This window comes from Cimex lectularius, unplaced genomic scaffold (assembly GCF_000648675.2).
Source record: "Cimex lectularius strain Harlan isolate CLEC.00 unplaced genomic scaffold, Clec_2.1 scaffold99, whole genome shotgun sequence".
Classification (NCBI taxonomy): Eukaryota; Metazoa; Arthropoda; class Insecta; order Hemiptera; family Cimicidae; genus Cimex; species Cimex lectularius.
Window position 1 is genome coordinate 1,110,076 of NW_019392713.1, and position 25,880 is coordinate 1,135,955.

A 25,880-nucleotide genomic window follows, 5' to 3' on the forward strand; every position below is an offset into this window, starting at 1 on the left:
CATGCCTGCGGGAAATCTTTGTTTATTATTGTGTCCTTGCATTAAATCGTTCTATAATCAAGCTTTTTTCGAATTCAACGTGTTCGAACTTTAAAAAAAAAAAAACTACTCAAAACAATAATGATGCGTTGCCGATCGCATCCTACTTCGAAAATGGGAATTGATTAGTAATACGATTCCCTTATTTCAACTGTCTGCAATTTGGAAAAATATTACGTCCTCAGTGTATTCATGGCATGACCTCATCTTTTGTCCATTCTCTCAAAAGAACGGGAATGTTCATAACGCCTCCTTGTCTTCAAGAGGGCAATTTCCATGTAAGTGGTTTTTAAGTATAAAACTTAAAATAAAAAACTTAAACACCTCCACATCCGAAGACTCAACTGTTTAATTCGGTGCCTTTTGTTCGTCAAAATGTTGTGGTTTGGGAACAACGCCCACTTTTCAACTTTACAAAAGAACAACAACTGCCCAGTCACGTCATTTTCATACAACCGTGGTTAATCCACTTGGAGTAATCTTTTTTATTAATCTAATTTTGTTTCTTTTGTTGTATTTAACTATTGCAAAACTATTCTAAAAACTCGAAGGAAAATATGACGTGGTCACTATGACATGGAAAAGTGATCTGAATGATATTTCAACACGGCAAACACATAAAAATATTAAGCAACTATTTAAAAATAATTGTCTGTAATTTTATTTACTCTTATATTGGAAATTTAAAGCGTTTCTCTCTCTCTCTCTCTCTCTCTCTCTCTCTCTCTCTCTCTCTCTCTCTCTCTCTCTCTCTTTTATTGTAGTAATTTTATGTACAATATTTATTCCTGTAGTAGAGCTGCCTTAATAATTTAAAGCAGTGACAATATAGCGTTCGAAGTGAGGGATCTTATTCCTAATTAAGCATAATGACTTTTTTTTTCAATCAAAGTTTGAATTTTGACATCGATATTCTCCATATCAGGTACGATTGTTTGCGTAAGTGGCCAGCAAGAATGGTACTTGTAAAAGAAATGTTGAGGTAATCCATGATGGAGCCCACACGATCAAACGGTCATCTATTAGCTTTTTTATGTCCATTGAATGCTCCAATCGCGTTATGGGAGAACGGTTTTTCTAATGAGATAGCCAAGGCCTTTTCTCCCACACTATTTTTTACATATTTTTAAAAAAAATTAGTTTTCGTAATAGCATTATGTAAGAGATCCAAAGATTTTTTGTATTTGTGAAAACTGACTTTCCAATCCGGAAATACTTTTTAATAACATGAAGGATTTGGCGGGATTACTATTTTCGAATGCCGTAATATTTGACTTCTTCAGCGGTCTTCGGGTTTACAACATTCTTCAAAAGGGACACTTAACACCTGTCCCATTCTCAAGGATTTTACTAACAAGGCGAGTTTTTCGACCAACAACGAAACCTATTACAGTAACATAACAAAAGGTTGATTCAAACTAACGTCTGTCATACATATGACATATTGACAATTCATGCCAGGATGACTTTCTTCGTTTTTCATAAGTAGAAGAAGGTTTCACAGAAGAAGGTGTGTGTCTGGATGCAGAGATAAAGCATGTTAAGAATAAAGACACTTTCTTTCTTTTTTGTTGTCATGGGTGAAAAAAACTCCATGCCAGCTTATAACATTTCTAAATAATTAAATATTACTGTTTTGACAAGAATACTTTATTAATTATTAATCAAAACAGCAACGTAACTTAAAAGAAGATAAGTTTCAATGACAATTCATATAGCTGTGCTGGAGAATCACGACCAAAATTGTCGATAACGACCAAATTACATTTTCAAATTTAAATTGTGACATTTTTCCGCGTTGTCTGATAGACGGTGAACGTGTAATGTAGCTGCCACCGATAATTTTGGTTTTTTCTATCCTCGATGCGTTGGTCGGTCATTATCTAAATGTTCGACAACGACCGAAGTAAAATTTAATAACCAAAGATCAAATTTAAATTGTGAGATTCTTCCGTGCTCTCTGCATGGTTATATACCTGCAATTTGGTCGTTACGGATCTTCTAACTGTCCTAGCCGTGTTGTTCTGTCATGATCAAAACGATAGGTAACGACTAAATTACAATAACATATTGAAATTGAAGGTGAACCTGCGATTTGGCTTAATTTTGGTCATTAGCGATATTTTTGGCCTGTCTTTGCTATACTGTTGTGACAAAATGATCCATAGCGACGAAAAGTTACAATATCAAATTAAAATTACACAATACTTCTTACTTACTATGAATACGATTATTTGAAGCTGGGTCGTTTTCTTAGCGCCTTTTGTCAAATTTAGGCGAAGGATATAAGCAGGGAGAGGCAAGGCATAAGAAGCAAGTGCAAGGAGATGTCTCAATGAGTTAATGAAACAAATATTTTCTTTTTAATTTTTCCTAGCGATACTGAAATTTACAGTTAATTCAGTATATATTTTAAACGTGCTTGAAATTTAAATTTAAGTTTTTTCAATTTTCGACTATTTAAACTGATTCCTTTCATTTAAGAAAATGGGTCAAGTGTAAAAGAATTAATTTTTATTTTTTTAAAAGTTTTTTTGTCTTTAAGCTAGTAAAAAGCTTTCAAAATAAAAAACGTTATACTTTTTTGTAAAATGAATTTAACTTATTAAAAGATTTTTTTCTTTGTCAAAATCTCAAGCCTAAAGTTAAATTTGAAAGGCCCTCTTTACGATCTTCGCACCCCGACCACTATTGGCCCATTGTGCTCTTCGTTAAGCTTAAGCTACATTACTAAATGTCAAAGCTTTGTTAAGGGCTGTCGTGAATACCTCCATGCCTAGGCTTTTCCTCTCCAAGGAGTAAGTATCTCAGCCTGCATAGACCTTCGCACCATCAGTAGACATGTTCTGCTGTTCCTTCTTCTTACAGACAATCACCGTCTTGTTTCTGCTACTCCGACCGTGCCTAGTCTGCAATTCTCTTTCATTCTAATCCTAACACGTCCTAGTTCATGAGCTTTAACGAACTTTTTCGCCTGGAATAATAATTTATAATAAGTAAATTATTTAGTTTTTTTTATTATTATTATATTATATTATATTTCTTGGTTTTCTTATTTAAGCATTTTTTAAGAAAGCCAAGAAACCTTGAGTAGAAGATTTTACAATTTTATTCCAGAGATTTCATGGATATTTACATTTTTTAACAATAAGGAACTACTAAATTATAATAATTTCTAGTTATTACATTTGGCATTTCCCAGGTTTCAAGATATTTATTTATATTTTATTTGTTGGTTAGCGGGTCGTTCAAGCAAATACTGTAACAAGATAGGTCTTAAGATAGATCCCTGTTGATGATTAAATCTATTGAAAATTTGCATATTGCACACAAAGCATGTTTGTCTGTAAGAATTTATCATGAACATCCTTGGTCCTGAACTTGGAAGGCATTTATAATTATTGACCATTTAAAACAGTTAGATTAAACGACCCTCGTCGTTATAAAGATAGGAAGCCCCTAAACATTTTTAAAAGGCGGCTTTGTGGATGGGTGGCTATCTATTTAGAAGTGGTGGTCGTAAAAGAATCAGCTTATCAGAAGAACTCAATACGAGGAGTAACTAGTAGGATGAAATTTATGTAAATATAATTAAGTTCTTTTCCTTTCGTTTCACAATCGGACAACCCAACTTTTTTCGCTTTCCAAGTATATTTATACACTTTAGTATGTATATATAAAGTATATATTGTATATACTACAAATATATAGTATATATATATATGGTAAGTGTATAAATATTTATATATAAGAATATGCATCGTATTTTATATATTTTAAACGTTGTGTGAAAGAGTCCGATTTTATTTCTCCATGTTACGAAAAAGACCAAAAGCAGGATTGTTCCCTCACTCCCTGAAACTGGTAACTGGCGTAGGAAGCTATTTGCTGATGAAACGTCAAGGAAATCGTTTGCGTTGGGAAATGTTCTCAAAATCCAAGGGCGATGAAGCCGTTTATTCATCTAATACAATACAAAACCATTACCAAATTAGCCGCATCTTTGAAGATTTAATGTCTAAATTTAGGCGGATAAGCCTAAGAATGCATGTTTAAAAAAAGTTCATATCTTTAAGCTGATAAAAAGCAGTGATTGAATCTGTTATAAAAAAAAATATATTGAAGTTAGTAAAACCTGTGGGATCGATAAGTTAAAACGGTCACTATCAAGCTAACCCCCCCCCCCGATTGTCAGCAAAGTGCCATATGACAAGGAAGGGCGCAGATGGGTCAAATCGAAACAGAAGGGCCGACGATCCCTTCGTCGCCACGTGGCCTTTGAAATTGTTCTTACACCTGGGGGGGGGGTTAAAATCCAAGGAACAGATGACCATTTTTAAATTTCGCTTTGATAAATACGTTCGCTTTTCATCGTCCTCGATAAAAATTGAAACGGTCCAAGGGATTTTACGTAGTTAAATATTAGATTAACGAGTTTTGAAGAAAATTAACTTCGACACAGCCCAATTACTCAATTATATCCGGTCCAAGAGGGGGAATATAAGTCACTGAATCCAATTATGCTGTTATTGTTCGTGATTCGTTTTAAATCACGTACTCATTTTAGACAAAAACGTATAATGCGGTCGCGATAATGACACTTCCGAGTCAGATAGATCATTTAATTGAGTGTATTTTGTTTTCCGATTTGCTTTCACTATTTTAAAATTATGTGGGACCCACTTACGGGGTGGCGTCGTGTTACTGATTTCTGTTGGGAACACCGACAATACGGGTTGATCGTGTTTGACAGTTTGATATCGTTTTGGGATATCAGACGTTGATCGTATCAGGCATTATTTAACTTGAAAAATTTATAGGTTGATGAAAAATAGTCTAGGTAGAAAGCAATGTGTGTATGTATTCCTTAATTAAATACAGTCCTTCTTACTATACATATATATATACTTTTAGTTTATTCGGTTTAGCCGCCTTAATAAGCATTGTACATGAAGTACGTACAGATCTTCAAAGCTCCTCGGAGCCAAGGTAGCGATGACTGCCTTCATTCCAATATTTTTTCCGTCTTGATTTCCAAACACTTTCTTCTTTCCAAAAATTGTTCCCCATGTTTTTCCAACTGTAGGCATTCCAATATTACATGAGAAGGATTTGATGGACAGTCATAAGTTGGGATATTGTGGGACGGGTTTAACCCAATTGTCATATTCCTTCCCTAAAGGCCACGGTCAGAGTTTAAACCAAAAAAAGTTGACTTTGATTTAAAACTAGTATTCCTCATTTATATTTACAATTATACAAACACACATTGTTTCATCTCGGTGAAAATTATCCCTCATACGGTTTCCGAAGCCTAACAAACCTCATAACCTTCCATCATCACATCACCCTATAGTTTATTGCCTATAATGGGCAAAATTCTAGAAAAACTTCTGCTTAAGCACATTCTTCCTATCATTTATCAGGGAAAACGTTCATCAAAGGACCATTGCACCAACTAACGGCAGAAATACTGAACCTAGGACGTGTTAGGACTAAAATGATAATAGGACGCCTGACTGGACATTACCGACTCCGGAAGAATATTTAAGCAAATACAAGAAGCAGATATTGCCAGAATGAAGAGGAAACAACGGAATATGTCCCCTGTTGGTGCGAAGGAACCAAGAATACCCACCAGAGCACTTAACGAGAGCTCGAGATAAAAAAGGAGATTGCACAATAGCATTGATTGCGGTGCGTAAGGCCTTAAAGAGTATCCTTTTAAACTTAACCTGAGTCTTCATTCCCGCCTACTTATTCCTGACCACCACATTGAGTACAGACGTTCTCATTCCACTATTCAGCAGTGCCAGCTTCTTCTCTGAAACTTAAGAGAGTCCACCCCGTGTATTCCATCTGATGGCACCGGAGCGTCTCTGGAAGCTTAAGAAAATCTTTCCTTTGACCTAGGGATAAAATACTTCTTAACCAACAGGCACATCAGTGACTCCTATCTAGCCTCATCAATACCCAAAAAATTATTTTAGCATCCGTACTCGACACATTATACACATAGGCATTTCTACCTTTCCCGTACAAGGTTCCAAATCGATTGGCGTAGTTGTGTGAAAATTAACACACGTAAGAAGAGTAGTATTAAAAGAGTTCTGTCTTTCAATTTTTAAAAAATATTCATAGTGCATTTTGTAGTATTAGTTATTACAGGTAATGCCGTGACAGTTTGATAAACTTGACGGTCGTGACAATCTCGTAAACGGACTCACGATATAATCACGTATGACGATTTGCTTAATATTTTCCCGCTTGTGTTTTCAGAGAATATCTTCGATATTTTTTTCTTTAGTGAAAAAGTTCATAGAAATTTCCAACCTTCAGGTCCAGATCTAATCCATCCATGAAAGTGAAACTGGGCTTGGAGACAACCGCAAGGACGCAACGGGCTAGTGATTCCGTTAGCGAAAAATCTTTTATTTTTTATGTTATTACAATACGACAGTTATTACAATACCACCGCAACATTATGGTATCCTGCGGTCGTGACGCTTGTCTGATGAAACGTCAAATTACGACAAGTAGGGTCTGAAAATTCTGTTCATTCGCGACAACTTCACCGGGTCTTTGAAAAAGTCGGTGAAAGATGCGATTGCCACGGATCGGCTTCGGGATTATTCACGGAAGGTCATATTTCTTCTCCCGGCTGCAGGGAGGACATGCGGAACTGGGTCTACGTCTGACGTGAATAATAAAACTCGTGGGGCTTCCTTGATATTGCCCAATTCGCATTCACTGATTCAATTCGGTTTCAAATTTAATTGATAATACTTTCTCGGATGCGCGGAGAATAAATTACATCCTAGAAATCTCGTCCTGTATAAAATAGTAATAAAGGGTGTTCGGCTACTCGTGTTACAAACTATGCCAGTAGATTCTATATTCAAAATGGAACCAAAAAGTCCTAAACTTTGGTCCGAAACTCAACATTTTCGGAGTTATTCCCTTTTTTCTGATTTTTTAAGATTTCACGACCTTACTTAAAATAAACAATAACTCCAAAACTGAATGATTTTGGACAAATCTGTTGATATCATTCAAAATTACGTTCAATTTCCAATGAGATATGCTCAGTGCTAAACTTGTAAACGTTAGTGAAATAAGCGTTTTTGTAGCCAAAACTTTGAAAAATAATGTTTTGTTCAATGTTGAAAAACTTACTATGGCGATTCTAAACTACTATTTCCAAACCTAAGGTCCAGCAAATTTCAGATAACGTACTCTATTTAATATCCTTTTTAGTGGTGTAATTACTCTTTTAATTACTTTTTCAAAGAAGAAGAAATTGATGAAAGAAAGGTAAAAACTTAAAAACTTGTATAGAGCAATTGTTTACTTATTTACAAACTCGACTGCCACTTTGATTAAAGGATTATTGTATTATTATTCCCTAAAAAAACCAGTTTTGAGATTCAAAACGGTTTTAGTTCATGCATGCAAAATTTCCTTAAATTTTTACATTCGTTTTTTAATTTTCCACCTTACCAATTCGTCAACCACGGTTTTCATCTTTCCTTCATCAATTTCTTCATCTTTGAAAAAAGTAATTAAAAAATCAATTACACCACTAAAAGGGATATTAAATGTAGTGCGTTATCTGAAGTTTGCTGGACTTTAGGTTTGGAAAATGTAGTTTAGAATCACCACAGTAAGTTTTTCAACATTGAACAAAAAATTATTTTTCAAAGTTCTGGCTACTAAAACGCTTATTTCATTAATGTTTACAAGTTTAGTATTGAGCTCATCTTATTGGAAATTTTACGTCGTTTTCAATGGTATCAACGGATCAACGGAAGGTTTTAGGTGAAATCATAAAAATCAGAAAAAGGGGAATAACTCCGAAACTGTTCCGAGATTCGGACCAGCTAAGTAGGACTTTTTGGTTCCATTTTGAATGTAGAATCTACTGGCAAAGTTTGTAACGCGAGTAGCCGAGCACACTGCATTTTTCTACTAATATTGCATTTTCTTGCCTTTTATAAAATATGTATTAAAAGTTTTACTTAATCACTTTCAGAGATAAGCCAACAGGGTAGTTAAGTCAAAAATGTTAATTCATTAATTACGTCCAAACAACAGTTCAAAACACACGACTACCTACTTGATTTTCTATGCTAGGAGCTTTTAAAGGGAACAAATTCCTGGTTCTGAACGCCTAAACCGTATTGTTTTTGTTGATCGCTCAGTCGCTAAATAAAAATCGGTAGCCGCAGTAATTAAGTGGGAGCATGGAAATCGGCAGGGCTTTTAGTTTCTCTTTCGATTACCTCTCACGAAAGACCTTTAGAAGGACGATGTGGGTGCCTTGCCCACCTTGCACCGGCTTGAGTCACTGAACGGGACCCAGGCCCCCAATACATTCCTTAAGTCCTTATAAAGCAAAGATCAAATTCCCCTTCGTACGAGAGGTGACTTAAACGTATAAAAAGTTATAACTTCGAAGAATTGATTGACATTTGTAATCGACTTAAACGTATGTTGACAACTTGGCACTTTCTCCTCGTCATTATTATTATGTTGTTTTTGGAATTTGACGGTTATTTAAAAATCACGACTAAAGAACTCAAAGGAACTAAATATAAGTAACGTTGCATGGATATATACATTGGAGTTGATCACTATCATCGACTTCTTACTACAGTAACCGTCGTCGGTCACGTATATGCAACAATGCTAAATGCTAACGTTGAAAATAAATCTTCCCCGTCCCACTAGTTAACTTTCACTCTAATAAATTCGCAGAAATAAATTATTTAAAAAAATATAATAAATCTTCCATAGAACTCTATCGCTTTGGGAGTAAGTAAATTTGTCAAATTAATGATTAAACTAGCTATCTTTTAATCCTAATAATCTTGAGTTAGCATGACAACCACATAATACAATTACTCACTTTACTTTAAAATTACAGCTTCAATATATATAAGATATTGAGGTGACCTATTTCCCTAGTGAAAAGGATTGTAAAAACTCATTTTCTAATCATTTGAACATCTTTTAACCAAAGGGCCCCATTTTTTTATCACTCTACTTTATATTTTATCCTATACAACGGAAAAATCTATCAATCGAAAATAGCTTGAAAAGGACGGATTTAGTTAATAGTCTTGTTCAGACACTCAGACACTTCAAAACGTCAAATAATCAACCTTTTTTTTCCAGTTACTCTACTTCTCATTTTTGCTATGAAAATTTACATCCCGTTAGATCTAATTCACGCGCCGTCTTCTCGATCCAGCGGGATAGAAATCTTGACAAACAAATCCTGTTTGCTGTGGGGCGCGAGGCGTTAACTTAGAAGCAAAACTGGAAGTGAAACCGCTCAAGACCCACCGTTTAGCACTTCCTTTCCTGGATTATGTAAGAAGCCGGCCCGAAAACTTGTCACCAAAAGTCTTCCTTGGAATTATGCACAACTTTCTTCCAATTACAGCCAATGATTTATTATCTTTATAAATTTTAGAAAAGCCTAAATTTCTTATTCATTTTTGTCATGTATCCTCTGAAAAATCACTGATTATCCGCATTTCCGCATTGGTTATTGGTATTCCAACAATCTTTTAGATTTTGATTCGATTGAAATCACCCACAATAACATCCACAAGCTATACAAATAGAAAAATAATACTTTTTTCCCGATAATTATGTCGACGAAGAAATTATTTTAATGGAATCTTCAAAACAAATAAAATCTCGACTGCTCTCTAAAACTGCAGTACCAGTTTTGAAATTTATGCAGGTAAAGAAGTTGCTTTCATTTGGAAGCCTTGAAAAAAAAAATCTATATTGCTGTTCCCACCCCAGGATATTTCTGGTCCCATATATTTTTATTGAAATGACAATAGTAAAAGAAAGTACTTCAATTAGAATCCTAAAAAATAAACAAAAAACCGCTACTGTTGCCCTTATTAATGAATTTATATTGAAATGACTGCAGTACAAGTGCTTTAATTACAATCTTCAAAAATTAAAAAAAAACCGCTATTGTTGCCCTAAAAACACATAGTTCCCATATTTTTTATTGAAGTGAATTTACATAGAATTTTTTGAAATGACCGTAATAAAAGAAAGTACTTTAATTAGAATCCTCAAAAATAAACAAAAACCGCTATTGTTGCCCTTAAAAGCATAGATCCCATATTTTTTTTATTGAAATGAATTTACATTGAATTTTTTGAAATGATCGTAGTAAAAGAAAGTACTTTAATTAGAATCCTCAAAAATTAACAAAAACCGCTACTATTGCTGCCCTTAAAACTGCATAAAACACATTTTTTTTATTGAGAAGACAATAGTAAAAGAAAACACTTTAATTTAAAAAAATTAAAAAACTGCTTTTGCTGTTAAAACAGATCCCATAATTTCCGCCGAAGTTAATGTAATAAAAGAAATATTGATTGGAATCCTTGAAACAAGGATAAAAACACTAACATAAAAACTTTTTTAGATTTCACACTTTTTACTGAAATGAAAATTTAAGAAAAGAAAATATTTTAAAAATACTTTAATTAGAATCCTAAAAACTGTAAACAAATTTTTACTGTTCCTCTACAAATTGCCTGGATCTCAAAGTTATTGCTGAAATGAAAATAGAAAAAAATTTAATTAGAAGCCTAAAAACAAGCAAAAAATCCCAACTATAGCCTAAAAATTGCCTAGAATGAAAGTTAAAAAAAAAACGAAAACAGTTACTTTATCTGAATATTTATTGAATATTGATCTCATATTTTTTGCTGATATAAATGTAGTAAAATAAAAAAAATAAAAATTAGAATCCTACAAAGTAAATTGAAAAAGGTTGACCAAAAAAATCGCAAAAATTCTATCAATTTCGCAGAAAAGTGCGCTGCAAAATGAAAACAAAGTTCGATTGTTGGTTCCTTTTGTGTTAAAAGGGAAATTTACTGAAATTAGCATTCTCCAACTCACATAAAAATCAGTTAATGGTTACTTCATTATTTTTTTTTAAAAATAGATCTACAAAAGACATTTCTGTATAATTTACTTGAACATCCTCAAAGTTATGTAAATGTCATAAAAATAAAATAGTTCTTTGTAACTGTTTAATTGTAGCTTTTGAGTTTTTTAAAAGATGCGAATTTAGACTAACGTACAATCTCAAAAGACATTTCACGTTCACTAAGTGCCCTAAAAACGCTAGTAAAGTTTGTAGAAAACTGAGCTGACAATGAAATTGTCGGTCTAAAAACTGGCTCAAGAACTTTTGTTGCAAAGGATATTGCCAAAGTGATTGCTCCAATTTGTATTGCTTAAGTCGTTGCAGGTGCATTTTTATTGTTGTAAGCACACTCCAGTTAAGGAAATTCAAAGTGACAAGGAGCCATATTTCATTGTTGCTTGATTGTGGGAAACGTCAGTCCTCGGTTTAGCCCTGGGAATTTCTGGCCCGTGAATACAGTCATCCCGTTTACATTTCAGTATTCAATTGCTGTCCCTGACGGTTCATCTAGTTTAATTTCGACAACTTTTATGAAGTTTTTATCCTTAAGGATCTGGAACCTATTGTGTAATGACATTAGAAACTAGAAAAAGTTTTATTAAGTTACCAATGATTAGTGACAAGAAGACCAAGTAACCAGACATTACAAAAGCGGCGACCAGGATTTTATTTTTATAATTTTAACAAGGGAATTTCGAATAAACACCAATTCTTTGAAATGTATCTAATTATGCACAAAACGATTATGATTAATCAGTGTTAACAAATGAAAATCTTAAGTGACAAAGAATGAATATGTTAATGTATTAGAATTATTTTTTATCAAATATTGTACATTAATGATATATATTTTTTTTTTCAGGTGAGTGGATGTTTTAATACATAATGAGTTAAGCATATTGCCGAAGCCAGATTATGAAAAATTGAAGGTAATAGTAAAATATAATTATACAAAATTGGCCGTTCTTATTCTTATCTCGTGACTTTTGTTGTACTTGGTTTCTCATAAAATTTGAAATGTATGGTGCCAAAAGTCCAATTGTAAAAGTTTATATAGTATGAAGATTCACCAGTGAATGATAATTTTTTTCAATTAAATAAAACCTTTATTTTGACCTGCTCCCCTTAAAGATTACTCAACCGATTTCAGAGGGCAAAAAATTATTGATACTCTAGTCATCTGGAATTAATCGTTAAATTATATAAAATAATATGCTAAATAGGGAGACTAAAATTAGCAATATATCAATCTGATACACCACGTGAATTATCCCGTTTATTGGATACGCATTATTATTTTTATTGGATACGCTTAGAGGTAAAGTTTAATTAACACGATTATTAAAATAAAATAATTCAAAAATATTGTTTTTTCTAATAAAAATTAATTAAGCGAAATCCGTTTGTTGCTATTCTACCAAAGGAAGACAGCAAAAAATAGATCTAATTTCATGTTTTAGGCTTACAAGTTATCAAATCATTGCCACTCAGACCCAATTAGTAATCATCACAAATCACAAATATTTGCAGCGTGTTCATGTTTGTTAAATATTAATTGTATTTACAATATTTAATCAATATAAGGTACGAGAGAGAGAGAGAGAGAGAGAGAGAGAGAGAGAGAGAGCGGAGAGAGAGAGAGAGAGTGTGTAAAAGAGATTGTGAGAGAAGAACAGCAATTGACACACAGAAATAAACCAAGGACAGATGGATATGATAGAGACAGAATGGAGAAAGCAAGAGTCAGGGGTACAGGGTGTACTAAAGAAAAAAGAGTAACAAAAAAAGCGAGAGTTGGATAAAAAGGGAGATTGATAATTGATAGGAAGAAGTTGTTACAAAGAAAGATAAGAGATTGATAGATAATTTTGTATTTAAAAATCAGGGATAAGGCCAATTTGAAATAAAATAAAGCATTCATTTCCTTGGTCCAAGTTTCAAGAAATTTAGCTCATTCATCAGGATTTGGAACCTATTGTTAATTAAATTCACTAATTTCGTGGTCCGCTTGACCAATTAATATATTACAATTAAATAAGGTTTTTAGTTGAGATAAAAAAGTCAATGGCACGAGCGGGATTTGAACCCACGATCTTCGGCTTGATACGCCGCTGCTCTACCACTTGAGCTCGTTCCACTCGGACACTAACTTCCCTGAAAAATGTTCAATGTTTAACAAATAATTTTCAATAAATTTCCTTCAGGGGAGAGGGAGAGAGATAAAAAGAAAGGGAGATAGATAGATAGAAAGATAGATAGAGATAGATAGATAGATAGATAGATAGATAGAGAGAGAGAGAGTGAGAGAGAGAGAGAGAGAGAGAGAGAGAGAGTGAAAGAAAGAAAGAAAAAGAACCAGAAAGAGAGAAAAAGAGAGAGGGTGAGAGTGTGGGTGTGTAAACGAGTTAATAATCAAATTAATGAGAGAAGAAAAGAATATGATTTAGAAAATTAATGAAAGCAGAAGTTGGATAGAAATAATGATGATGATAATGTTAGCTATGTTACGTCTCGACGTCCCGTGGACCGTAACGTGGGGTGTAACGAAGAAAGTCTTTGGGAGAAAGATGCCAATAGTAAAACAAAGATAAATAAGTATAATCGTGAAAGAAAAAGGTTGTGACACAGAAAAACAAAGAATAGCCGCGTAGGATAGAGAAATAGTGTGGGGTAAAGGATAAATGAAGATAGAGAATGATGAAAAATGTAGGTGAAGGTGCTGGTACTCAGAAATACAAGGAAAAATAAGTTCATTAGAGGAATAGACAATGGCAGGGCGAAGGAGAGAAAGAGTCAGTTCGGTCATTCCATCTTCATGTTTTAATCATAGGATCCAGTGATCTTTCTTTCTACAAAAATCTTCCTTATATTGCTTGAACGTTTGATTTTGTAGTGGGACAAACAGGCGGTAACAGTTTCCGGTTCGCAATCAGATTTTGGAACAATCCTTTTTCCGTCCCAGGCCTTGACCGAGAGAACTAATCGTTAGCGCACTGTTACAAAACCGATGCAGCCAGTGATAAAGTACTGGGGGCCTAAATTTAGGCCGGATTCGGGACTCGTTGAAGAAAGATTTGGCAACAATCTCACTGCCCTCGATTCGCAGATTAGCGTCTGGCCGTTGAAAATAGTCGAATAGGAAAAACTGTTCCCATTCTGCATATACCACAGGCAATGTTTCGAATAAGCAGTGAAACGCAGTCCTATTCATGTCCACCAAAATAAACGGATTTATATCAGGGGGTGTAACCCACGTACAAGTCCGATCGATTCGGCCTTTTCGGCCACCTCTTCGTTTCTGTAAGGTAAGCTGCAAAGCTCTTTTTGAAAATTTAGTTCCTATCTAAAAAGTGAAAAGTGGTTTATGAATAACTAGCTTTTTAACCCGGCTTTGCCCAGGGGGATAATAAAAAGTGTTATTTAACGTACTATTTTCAGTATGCATATATTGCAAGATAGGGGCATATATATATATATATATATATATATATATATAAAATAAATGAACACAATAATTGAATGTTTGATATCCATGATTGTATTTAGTTATGATATTAGATATTTATGTACGCAATAATAATTTTGTTTTGGATTACATTGTATCAAATTGTAATCCATTGCAATGCTCTTGGATATACATTTTTCTGCTGATTCCATTTGGCATACAGGGATGCCTGTTTTTAGATGGCCCGGTTGAATTTCTCTTGAACCAATGACACTATTTAAAATAAGCCTAGTTTAAAATATTTTACCTTTTTTTGTAGAAAAATTATACAAGGTACTTCAGGCCCAGTGCAACTTCAAAATTCCAAATACTACCCTTTACATCCTGTCACACCATTATGACGGATTTTTTACGCTATAAACAATAGTGCAATCGGATTTTAAATTGGTTAAAAAGTGGCAAAGTTATGGCAAAAAGTAAAAAAAAAAGTCATTTGGTGTGCTATTTATTAACCACATTTCATCTTCCAACCGCCTGCCTTGCGTAAAGATGCAAAGATTTGCTATTTCTAACCAGCCTTCACCGGTGGTCAGAGCGATAGAGTCAGGGGAGATGGATTGACAAGCATTTTCTATCCTTTGCTGGAGTTCTTCAACTGAGGGTGCTGAGGTATGATTGGCGTAGACACTGCTTTTTATTAAATGGCCTCACAAAAAATAGTCATTTGGAGTTAAATCGGGTGACTGAGGAGGACAGCAGAGCGGGCCACGAGGTCCTAAAAAGAAGGAGTCTAGGAAGTACTGAGATCTGAAGGAAGGGGAGAGCAAGGAAAGATCCGAATACAGACTAGACACCCGGGACCCCGGGGGGGTGACGAACTCGAATTTGCCCCAGCAGTTCATGATGCCTTCAGGCGCCTGCTGTGCCCCTCCGAGAGACCTCCATGCCACACAACTGTAATCGTAGAAGGGAAAGATAAGAGAAGAACTAGGAGTTTACGGTTGGTGAAGGGTAAGACATCGAGATAGATATATTGATAGAGTGATAGATTAACAGAGAGAGAGAGAGAGAGAAATGTGGATAGTGAGAGGGCGGGAGAGAGATGGGAAGAAGATAAAGGTTGACAGAATGAGAGAGTTAGATGGGAACGGAGAATGAATGAATGAATGCGGTTTTATTTAATGCCGCAGAATTTGGTCAAAGACTGATTACTGGTAAGAGACAACAGGACCGATGGAATCGGTTGAGGGAGGCTATACGGCGGCGGGAAATGTTGGAAATGTGGGGGTGCCAGGAGATTTTGGTCGAGGATAATCTCTACGTTTTTGACGAAGGAACGAAAGGAGATGGGCTGGTTATTATTTTATAGTGAGAGAAAGGATATTGGGAAGAGATTTGAGGATGCGATGATTACGGCCAAGGGCATAGATGGATTGGGATTGAGGGAATTTTTATGGGTCTATTCGTTATTAAAATAAGGCCATTCTGGATCTTTAGGATGGCCAATTTAGCTCTGAGGAATGGAAGGATAGGTGAATTTTGGAGTCGTCTGCATAAAGGTGGTAATTACAGTTCTGGATGGAGTCGGAGAGGTCGTTAATGTACATACTAAAAAGGATCGGAGATATGCTAGAGCCTTGGGGAACACCAGAATTTAATGGGAGGAAGGAGGCTGTACGTCCGTTGGGATAGTGACGGCTTGCAGACGATCGGGGAAATAGGAATGGAACGAACGGACAGTATTATTGAAGAAGGAATAGGATTCGAGTTTGGACAGGAGTGATGAGATGGAATCAAAGGCTTTGTAAAAGTCAAGGAGAATTAACATAGCTCTCCGTTGGTCCATTGCGGTGTGGATGTTATATGCTCATTTTATAGTATAGGCCCGATACTAATAAAAATCAAGTGTGAAAGTTTCATCGAAATTTCAGTAATTTCGTTTTAGCATTAACACACATACAAAAACTCACTTTTTTATATATAGAAGATTGGTAGATGTTGTGTGCTTTTCGGCTTTTATTTCACAAGGGTGAGTCATCGTGTTATCACGGCGTTCGTAGGCTGAAGTATAATTGTTAGTCGTTGCTATCGTGTGTCTCTTCGTAAAAAAGCCATAGTGCTTACGTGCTATCTTTATAATCGGTTATTTTATAATTGAGCCCGCTCATCTTTTAAGACCGAAAGGCGTAGTGTAACTTTTACTCAATTCAGTTTTCACTGTGTAATGTTTTTCTATTGTTAAATCCGTGAATGGTCGTGATGAATGAAATTATGTTGTTCTTTGAAGGTACTTTGAAGCTTGACCAATCGGATTTATTTACTTCCAAAAAAAAAAAAAAAAAAAAAAAACTTCCAAAAAAAAAAAAAAAAAAAAAAAATTCAAAACAGAACGGTACATATTAAATAAAATCGAATGTGATTTTTTAGTTGTCCTATCAACCGAACTAATTACATTATTATGCGAAGTATGGTTAATTGGAAAAATTAGTTTCACGAGCGGGACTCGAACCCAAGACGTCCGGATTTAATAAAATATTTATAAATAATAAAATGAACTATGTGTTTTTATATGTCAATGATATATAAAACGATACTGGTAGTTTGCGAGTTTTTTGAACATCAGCCTGATTGTAATCCGAGTTTAATCATTGCAAATCAAACATACTTGGTTATTTTTTCTATTACCCACAATTTTAGCATCTATAGAACTTAAAAATGACTTTTTTAAACACAATTTAAAAGGTATTTTAAAGCTTGTAAGTATTAGAATTAGTTCAACTACCTGGGTAAACTAAACCTTTGGAGCAATCACGCAAAATCAGAATTAATTAATATTAATCAGTCGTTGCGGTTGGTCCATGGGTATAATTAATGTAAACACATTAACGCTAATTGGTTTCTGTAAATTAGAGAAAAAGCTTAGCGTTTGTGTGGCCGGGTAAGTCGAGCTTTAAGCACGTTACCTGCTTTGGTTGCGCTTCCATCCCAATAAATCAACTTCACACACGCCGGACTTTCTACAAGTATCGGATATCCTTTGCTGCCAAGGTTCATATTGCCCCAGGGCCAATTGGATCCTGTGGGAATCGGTTTCAGAAATTGACCCTCCCTCCGCAATAAAGCTCGGGGTATTTACGCGAATGGAAATCAGCCTAGGAAACTGGGAATTGGAGAAATCCGCAAATTCAAATTGACAAATTATTAGTTACCGTGCATGGGTATTAAGTGCGCCTTTCACGTTAAGCGTCAAAACAATACTCAAAATTCTAATCAATCGAGCAAATCAATTAAATCTATGGCGAATTCGCCTACTGGTTTGATAAAGAAGAAATGTAATAAAAAGTTAAAATATTAGCGAGGTCAGCCGCTGGAGGATTCCTAGGAATTGTACGGAATGTTAAAGTCTAAGCCCTTTCACGAAAGAAGTATCACGGTCATTATGAGTTCTATGATTGAATATGTATATGTATATGGGTGTTTGCTATTTCTTCTATATCGTCCCATCAGTTTACTTCTAATTTTTGTAAACTCCAAATCAGTAAATATAATCCCCTACCGTCAATTTGGATTTGGCGCCTCCATTTTACTGCTCAACAGTGCCACGTGTTGTGGGCATCATCACATGCTCACTTGAGAAGAAGAATGCTAGTTGGAGTCTTTCCCGGTATCGAACAGTCTTTCTGGTACTTGGGTAGGTCTAGAAACTTAGAGTGCCCTCTACCCACGTCCTCCTCCTTGACTCTTTACTTGGCATGTTCAACACCCCAAAATCACAAAACTTTCACCTCCCATCGTATCACTCTACCCCAATCTGTAATAACCTAAAACGTCATCCATTATTTTGGGTAGTATCTAGATAAGCGACTGACCTGGAATTCCCATACACGACTCTAATGGGCAGAACTGAACCGACGGTTCACATTACTTAAAATACTACCTACCAGCCAATTGATCTAAACTTTCCCTCGCAAAAGAATCGTGTCCAACTCACTCGGAGTTGGAACTCACTCACTGAAACCTATGGACATACGACATAGAATTATGGGGTTCAGCCAAAACTCTATCAGAATCCAATGACTCATCTCTATTACTCATGAGCGTAGTATTTGTCTCATCTTTTTCAAGGATAATCCATTTCCCCAAAACCATTTATGCCGGTCATTTATCAGAGATCAAGCTAAGAACCGATGCTTCTAAATAGTGAGGAATTATTAGCAGAAAGTCCTATAAGATGAGCTGGTAGTCTGAAAAGTCTCTTGTATTACAAAAAATAATTGCTTATGAAGTTGATGAGGATGACGGTATACTATAGAGCAAGGGTTTTGTATTTCTGTAGCATTGCAGTCTCTTAGCTTATTCCTTATTTTATTTACTAGTTCCTTAGTTCTAATTCAGTTCAATCGACTCAATCCTTCTCTTAAGAATAATTGAGCTGCTGCACTTTTTTCCCTGGGTCTTCTGGATACCCTAGGTTATGTCCCTATTTAGTGCTAGCGTTCATTCGAAGATAATATGGTTGGCAGTTTCTTCCTCCTCGTGCTTAATCTAAAATGGAGTCCTAATTTTACATAACCATGAAGTGTAGGTGTTTTCTCAGGTGCCAGTGAACGGCATATAATGCTATTACTCGCCAGAATTTTACCCTCTGTAGTTGTAACAATATACTACATATTGCAACTCTACAAGTTCTACTCTCTTAATATTTTTGTGGACCTAATATTTTTGTGTAGGACTGTATTTGTCCTTGTTATATAGATTCTGGTTATACAGTCTTGCAGATCCTCTGGTTAGTTTCTGCTTTTTCATTATTCAGCTGTGTCCTGTAGAATATATACTACCTACTGTTTTCATGCACAGCGACTTTTCAACACCTTAGTATTGTAAGAGCGTCCTTGTATTGTCTCCTAGTGGTCCTGGGTTCATACCTTGGCGTTGTCCTTGAATTTTTCTCCGATAATTGGTATGCTGATGTTATTATGTACGATTGTACATAATTGTCTGGTAGATTGAAGTCATGTAAAATGGTCTGACAATTCTCAGCAACACCTAACAGGTATTAGTCACAAAAGCCTTATTGTGGGATTGAAATTACTTTACTTTAGCTTATATGTTTATATCGAAAACACCTGAGGTGAAAGACAAATTGCAACCTATTGCATAATCTTAGTCGCCCTCGTCGGTATGTTTGCTCCTTTTTTTTTTTTACTTTTAACTCTTGTGCTTTAGCCTTCAGCTCACAAATTGCGATAGAATCAACTTTCACGTATTTTCGTTACCATTTTTGTCAAAGACCATATTGGCCGTTCAATCCCGACTCTTCTTTCCGAGATCTGACCCCCCGTGAGTCTAACCGGTGAACTTTTACGGTTAAATTGTTCTCTCTGAGGTCCCGCCGGCAAACGATTCGTTCTGTTCGTTCTAATCCAAAAACGGATGCTAGGGTAATTGACTCGGTCCTCCCGAGTTCCCAGGCGGCTCGACACGCGAATAACCGGGAGGACTTGACATTTAAGTCGCATTCTCTGGAATACAATCGTATCGCGTTTCCCAAGGAGAATTTTTTCCCGTATAGATAAAGGAAGAGGTTAATTCAGATTGGGTCGACTTTGAAAAAAAAAAAAATCATTTAATAATGAAACAGACGAGGAAAATTAAACCGTGCTCCTTCGCTTTAATTGGATAAATGAAACTGCTTTTTTTTTACTTAACGGGTTTATCTGAACAATCTGTTGTCTTAGAAATCAACTTAATTATTTACTTAATTATTATGCACCTTTAAATCCACATGTCTGCTATCGTCTCATACTTCTTCATCCTTAAAGAAAATGAAAATTTATATTCTAAAGGAACGAATAATTTTAAAACATTACCCCCAGATTGCTTTTTCTAAGTAGATCTGGAGGGTAAGTGCTTCGGCTTATCTCTTATCTTCCTCAGAATTTTCTCTTTCGACCTCTGGGATATATTAAGGTGTAGTCACTAGGCCCTGAAATATTTGCAAAAACAGGACAACACATACTCAATTAACGAACAGATAAGTCTCCCTTTGGGAATGGTGATAACGCGTCAGCCAGTATCAGAAAACTCAAAAACCAAATGGGCCCTCCTATTTAACTCGGAACGGACCATCCAATAAAAAAGCCGTTTATGGTGTACGCATTAATACTTGGCCTGAAATTGAACTTGAATGGTTCATCATTATTATTATTATCAGTCCCACTGTCGTAAAACAATGGCAAATCTCACTGAAACTATTTAAGTTGAGCTCAAGGCAAAAATTCATATTTATCAGAGAAAAGTACGGATTTTATCCAAGCTGGAAGCAGCAGGAACATGTGGATACTGGAATATTTATAACCTTGTCGAGAAGGGGATATAAACCCGAGAGTTGTTCGGCCATTTACATTGCAATTAAGTCATAGGAGATTACGAAAAAACTGAAACCTATTTTGAACGATTTATGCCATAGATGGATATTGATAAAATCTACAAAAATTAATTGACACGAGAAAGATTAGGCGATTCGAAGACAAGAGCTATTATTTACTTCTATAAAATGGGTAGAATGAGTTATTTTCTCTAATTTAAATTTTAAAAACTGGTTTACACAAGAATAAAAATCATATCCATACTTATTCAACATCCAACATAACCAGGTTTTTTCCAATGTTTCCAATTGAATAGGGAGTTCCCCAAATTGGAATTTAACCTCTCAGCTTTTCACCATAAGATTTTGTAAATGTAGATCTTTACATATTTGCAAGATAAAAGTAAAAAACAAAAAATTACAATAAAAATCATTATTGATTGATCTTCCTGCTTCTTAAAGTGGGTGTAAAACGTGGTTTAAACTGCAGTACTAAAAATGTTTGTGACGTTTAATAGGCTACTATCAAAAATCTATGATTACCAACCTTTCTAAATTATTTAAATCTGAATTATACATAATTGAAGTACCCAAATGCTAATTGGTACAATCACACCATGAGACAATAATGACAATTTTTATTCTTATATCATCTCTACAAAATATTGCCTATATATTTTAAGACTGTACGTGACATCTTAAACTATTTGCTAAATAGTTCTATGCTGAATTGTATCAAATTACATAATCAAATGCTTTTAAAATTTCCCTTCTTGAATTGAACCAGGCTCAGGTAAACTTTTTCCAATCCCCACAGTCTCAATAGGGATCATTTCCAATAAAGCAACTGTCAAACCACCAGTTATGACATTCGATATTTAACACCTACAATTGCATTTATCCTCGGTCCAGTCCATGACATAACCCGATAATCGGCCATCACGATGATACAAGCAATTTTCTTCAAGCCAAAGAGACTGTGATATGTAAAACCTTTCAGGCGTACAATTAAATCTGTGAGTAACCTAGCAGTAAAGTTGAAAATGACGACATATTATTAGATTAATGCTCGTTGATGGGATCAGCGGCTTAACGCTGGACTTAACCACAGATGAGAAAGCTCAGAAGAATACTTATAATAGTGTACTCAGTTGTTGAATACTTACTGATCTTGACATATTTACAAAAAAAATCTTTTTTAAAGTTCATAATACATAGATTGAGGTATTAAAACAAGAAATAAACCTATATATTTTAAATTTATAAATAATATTTATCTAAAATTTTAAAATATTTATTACCGAGATATAGTGCTATCTAGTCAGATTGTAGTTTACTTATGTACAAACCTTAGAAAGAAGACATTTCGTACTTTACTGTTCAATTAAAGAAAAATCCAGACTCAATATAAACATTCCAATACATTAATTCATATAACTAAAATAATTTTTACTAATATGACAATGCTAAAAATTGTAAAGGCCCCGTATGTCTATATGCAATCAACTATTCCGTAAAACCGTAAAACTTCAACATAAAAACAACCATACGAAACATTGTAATTCAAAATTTTACAACAAAATATGAAACGAAAAGATCAATCGATGAAAACACAAAAATAATAAACTTAATTTTCAATAAAGAACTACTAGCAATAAAAATAGTATAGATAGGAACAACGCTGAGCCGGTATACTTTAATTCAACTCGTTCAAAACAAAAATTGCAAAAACTATATAATGGCGATGCCAATTTTATCGGTGAAACACGACGTCTTGAAAGAACAATTATTTGTCCTGCTGGAATAATGACCCAAGATCCAAGTACGCAAAACACCTCGGACCATCACAACCTCTTCCTGAACAAATAGATCCTCGTTTTTCCACGGGCGTTAGAAAAAACAAAACCACTAATTAAAAAAATGAAAATTGGCCTACATATAGGTGCCCCTTTGTAATGAATGAGTCCTAGTTTGAATAAGACAAGAATGATAGTCATTGGATACTATAAAAGTCATACAGGGCTCCCCAAAGTCAAGAACACAGCAAAATATAATAGCAAATCCAACAAAAATTTCGACTTCACCACTCAGAGAAAGCTCCTGCGTCATAAACACAACATAGCATTCGACAAAGGTAACATATGAATACAAACCTCCAAAACCTGAAAAACATAACAACCTGACTATACCTTCTCCTTAAATGAATTTTTACTCACATTTTATTCTTTTTCAACGATCCGTATTTTAAGCATTTAAGATCGTCATCTATGGGTAGTAGGTAGTAGGTAATGCAAGGAGGAGAAAGAAACGGCCACCCATATCTTCCAATCCGAAGGACCCATTCGATAAACACAACCTAGGATACCAAGAAGACCACTGTAAAAAGAATTACTGCAATAACAGTCAATGACCTGCTACTATTAATACAAGAAGTCGAGTCAACTGAACTATAGAACTAGGAAAAGGACAATAAACCAAATAACTGCGATGCTTGCGGAATGGCAAACCTTGCTTCCTAGTATCCTCATTCATGTAAAGGTCATCGACCAGCTGTTATTCAACAATAATTTGGTAGGATAGGGTATATGGTCCAATGAATGTTCTGTTGTTGATGCTACGCTAAGCTTTCGGTGGTTGATTTCACCTTCTTCAGGGGTTTACATTCTGACTTTGTTTGTGATAATAGCTTGTAATAAGTGCCATTTATTTATTAAAAACATTGTATTTCGTCTAAGAAATGACAAAAAGAGAGAAAAAATATCTATACATGTTGATAAAAGAAAACGATTTTTAACACTGACAGAGAATCTAGCCCTGAAGAAGGTGAAATAAAACACCGAAAGCGTAGTTTGAACACCAGAACATTCATTGGACCACATCCCCGATCCTACCAAATATATAGTATCTTCATTGTCATCATCATCTTCATACATTAAATAGACTACATTCACAAACATAGAAAAAAGAAAATAATGTTAGGCTTAAAAAGCGGCAAATGCCGTGAGGAAAGTTGTGAGACAAAAGAACCAATAAAGAGGGAGAACAGAAAATCCAATTAGTAGGAGACCATGAGGAAATAAATAAACGGAAACTTGATCCAATCGAAGTGTACAGAGCGCACATGTAACAGAAGAAAACGTAGGAATCTCAGGCAAGATGATCGACCAGCTGTGTAACATTGAATTTTGGTATCAGGATAGACATAAACACAAAAAAACAACTTATAAACATTAAATAGACTAAATTTTCTCATATACAAATGAAAAAAGGCAAACAATAATTAATTTAATTAATTCAATTTAAAAATAACAACCATAGAATCAGGTTCTTAGACCAACAAAGACTGAACTCTACAAAAATGGTGCACAACACGAAGCCCTTGAGGGTATAAGAAAAGAACACGGGACAAACTATTAAGGACAGATAAAAAACACCGTTCATTAACGCACGTTACACGCTGGTGTCGCGGGTTATGTATGGAGGAATGTAGATTGAATACAGTAGCAAGGTGAGGTGGATATCTGTGATATTTCGCCGTCAGTTTTGTTCCAGGTACCGTCAACACATCTAAAAGGAAGGTATTCTTGAATTTTAGAATAGTCTTGTCGCCTTCTACAGTGGGTTGTCGATGGTTGTCAGAAACTGTATCTGGAGTATCTCTTGTTATAGTTTTCGTTTTCTTCTTTCGTCGTTAAAAACGTCTCTTGAGTGATGGATACCTCGAACAGTGCCAAACTTGTGTTGGATACAATGAATCGATTTAGTTTCAAATTATCCTTAGGCAATGAGAATTAAGATGGAATGGAGTAAATGTTTGTTTAATAGAAATAAATAGTTCGGCCATTTACGGTCGTTTTACTCTATCAGCGGTGTTATGGCCTGTCAAACGAGTTTCAGCTTCTCGCCATCGTCGGGGCAAACTGCAGATTCATCACCCCAAGAAATAGTAAGGGGAAATATATTTTACAGTAGAAAGAGTGGTTTGATATAGCGGTGGGATATTGTGGGCCTCAGCTTTAATACTCTGTTTAGGAGGTTGATGATATCAGGCGACAATAAATGTTATTGTGGCTTGATATCATCACCCACCTAAACGGAGTATTAGAAAGAGTGGTTTTTATGTTTATTTAATAGACAGGGGTCAATTGTTTTCTAGGACCATGATTTTCTTGCGTTTACCCTGAACCCAAGCCCACCAACGTGTCGTCCAATTGGGAAAAAAAGAAAGTAAAATTTTCAGCACGTCCAGTTAAAACTTTTTTCTCCGTCATGTTTATGCAAAGGCGTAATGTTATTAATTGGATTGGTGGGGATTTTCCTCCGTGGGATGTGAGGGGATCGTGTGAGCGGAAACAGGCCTGTTATTGTTTTGGCTCCCACCCACGGCATAGTCCTGCCGCGGATTCGGTTGAACAGAGTCGCGGGATGAGCTCTCAGGGAAAACAGCAAGAAGCCCAAAACCAGCCGGCGACCTTCGTCAGGACGGGTACACCCAGGCCGAGGCGGTACCAGAGGAACCAGTTCGCCCTTAGGGTCGGTTCGGGAAGGGCGCAGAAATACAGAAAATTTTTGGTGAGTTTCAACTCTATGAAATCTTAGAAATGATAAATGGTGGAGTGAGTGAGTTGTTCAATCTTTTTAAAAGATAGGTCCTCTGCACAGTTAGTTGTTTTCAAAAATCCGGATTTCAAGCTTATAGCTCATTATCAGAGTCAAGGATTTACATTAAATCAATTTATTCTTTATCACATTGAATTATTATTATTTAATATGTATTACATTATTCATTACATTAAATTCTTTAAACCTGATAATGAGCTATAAGCGTAAAATCGAGATCGTTGAATACAATTAACGGTCAGTTGGATTTAAAATTCACTTTTCTCCTTAAAATTAGTACTTCAAAACCAATAGGCAATCAATTTGTATTGGCAAAGGCAAAAAGTGGAAGGTCCAATCTTTCTCTCTTAGAAGCTAGTCTACAGGGTGTTCTTTTTCGCTGGCCCGGCTGAAATTCACTTGAACGAATGTCGCTATCAAAAAACAAAAAATAC

At 35.1% G+C, this 25,880-nt stretch overlaps 1 protein-coding gene across 4 annotated transcripts in view; it reads left to right on the forward strand.

Moving 5' to 3' along the window:
- Positions 1 to 25,880, forward strand: part of LOC106663217 (SH3 and multiple ankyrin repeat domains protein 1) — a 98,048-nt gene that overhangs the window by 29,925 nt on the left and 42,243 nt on the right. For 3 of the 4 annotated variants that reach the window (XM_014387890.2, XM_014387898.2, XM_014387923.2), the window contains exon 1: positions 25,237 to 25,398. The exons of the other annotated variant lie outside the window; for it this stretch is intronic. In XM_014387890.2, coding sequence (XP_014243376.1) covers positions 25,252 to 25,398 — 147 coding nt within the window. In that variant the 5' untranslated portion in view covers positions 25,237 to 25,251. Of the gene's footprint in view, positions 1 to 25,236; positions 25,399 to 25,880 lie in introns of those variants that run through there. 4 annotated transcript variants of the gene reach the window in all.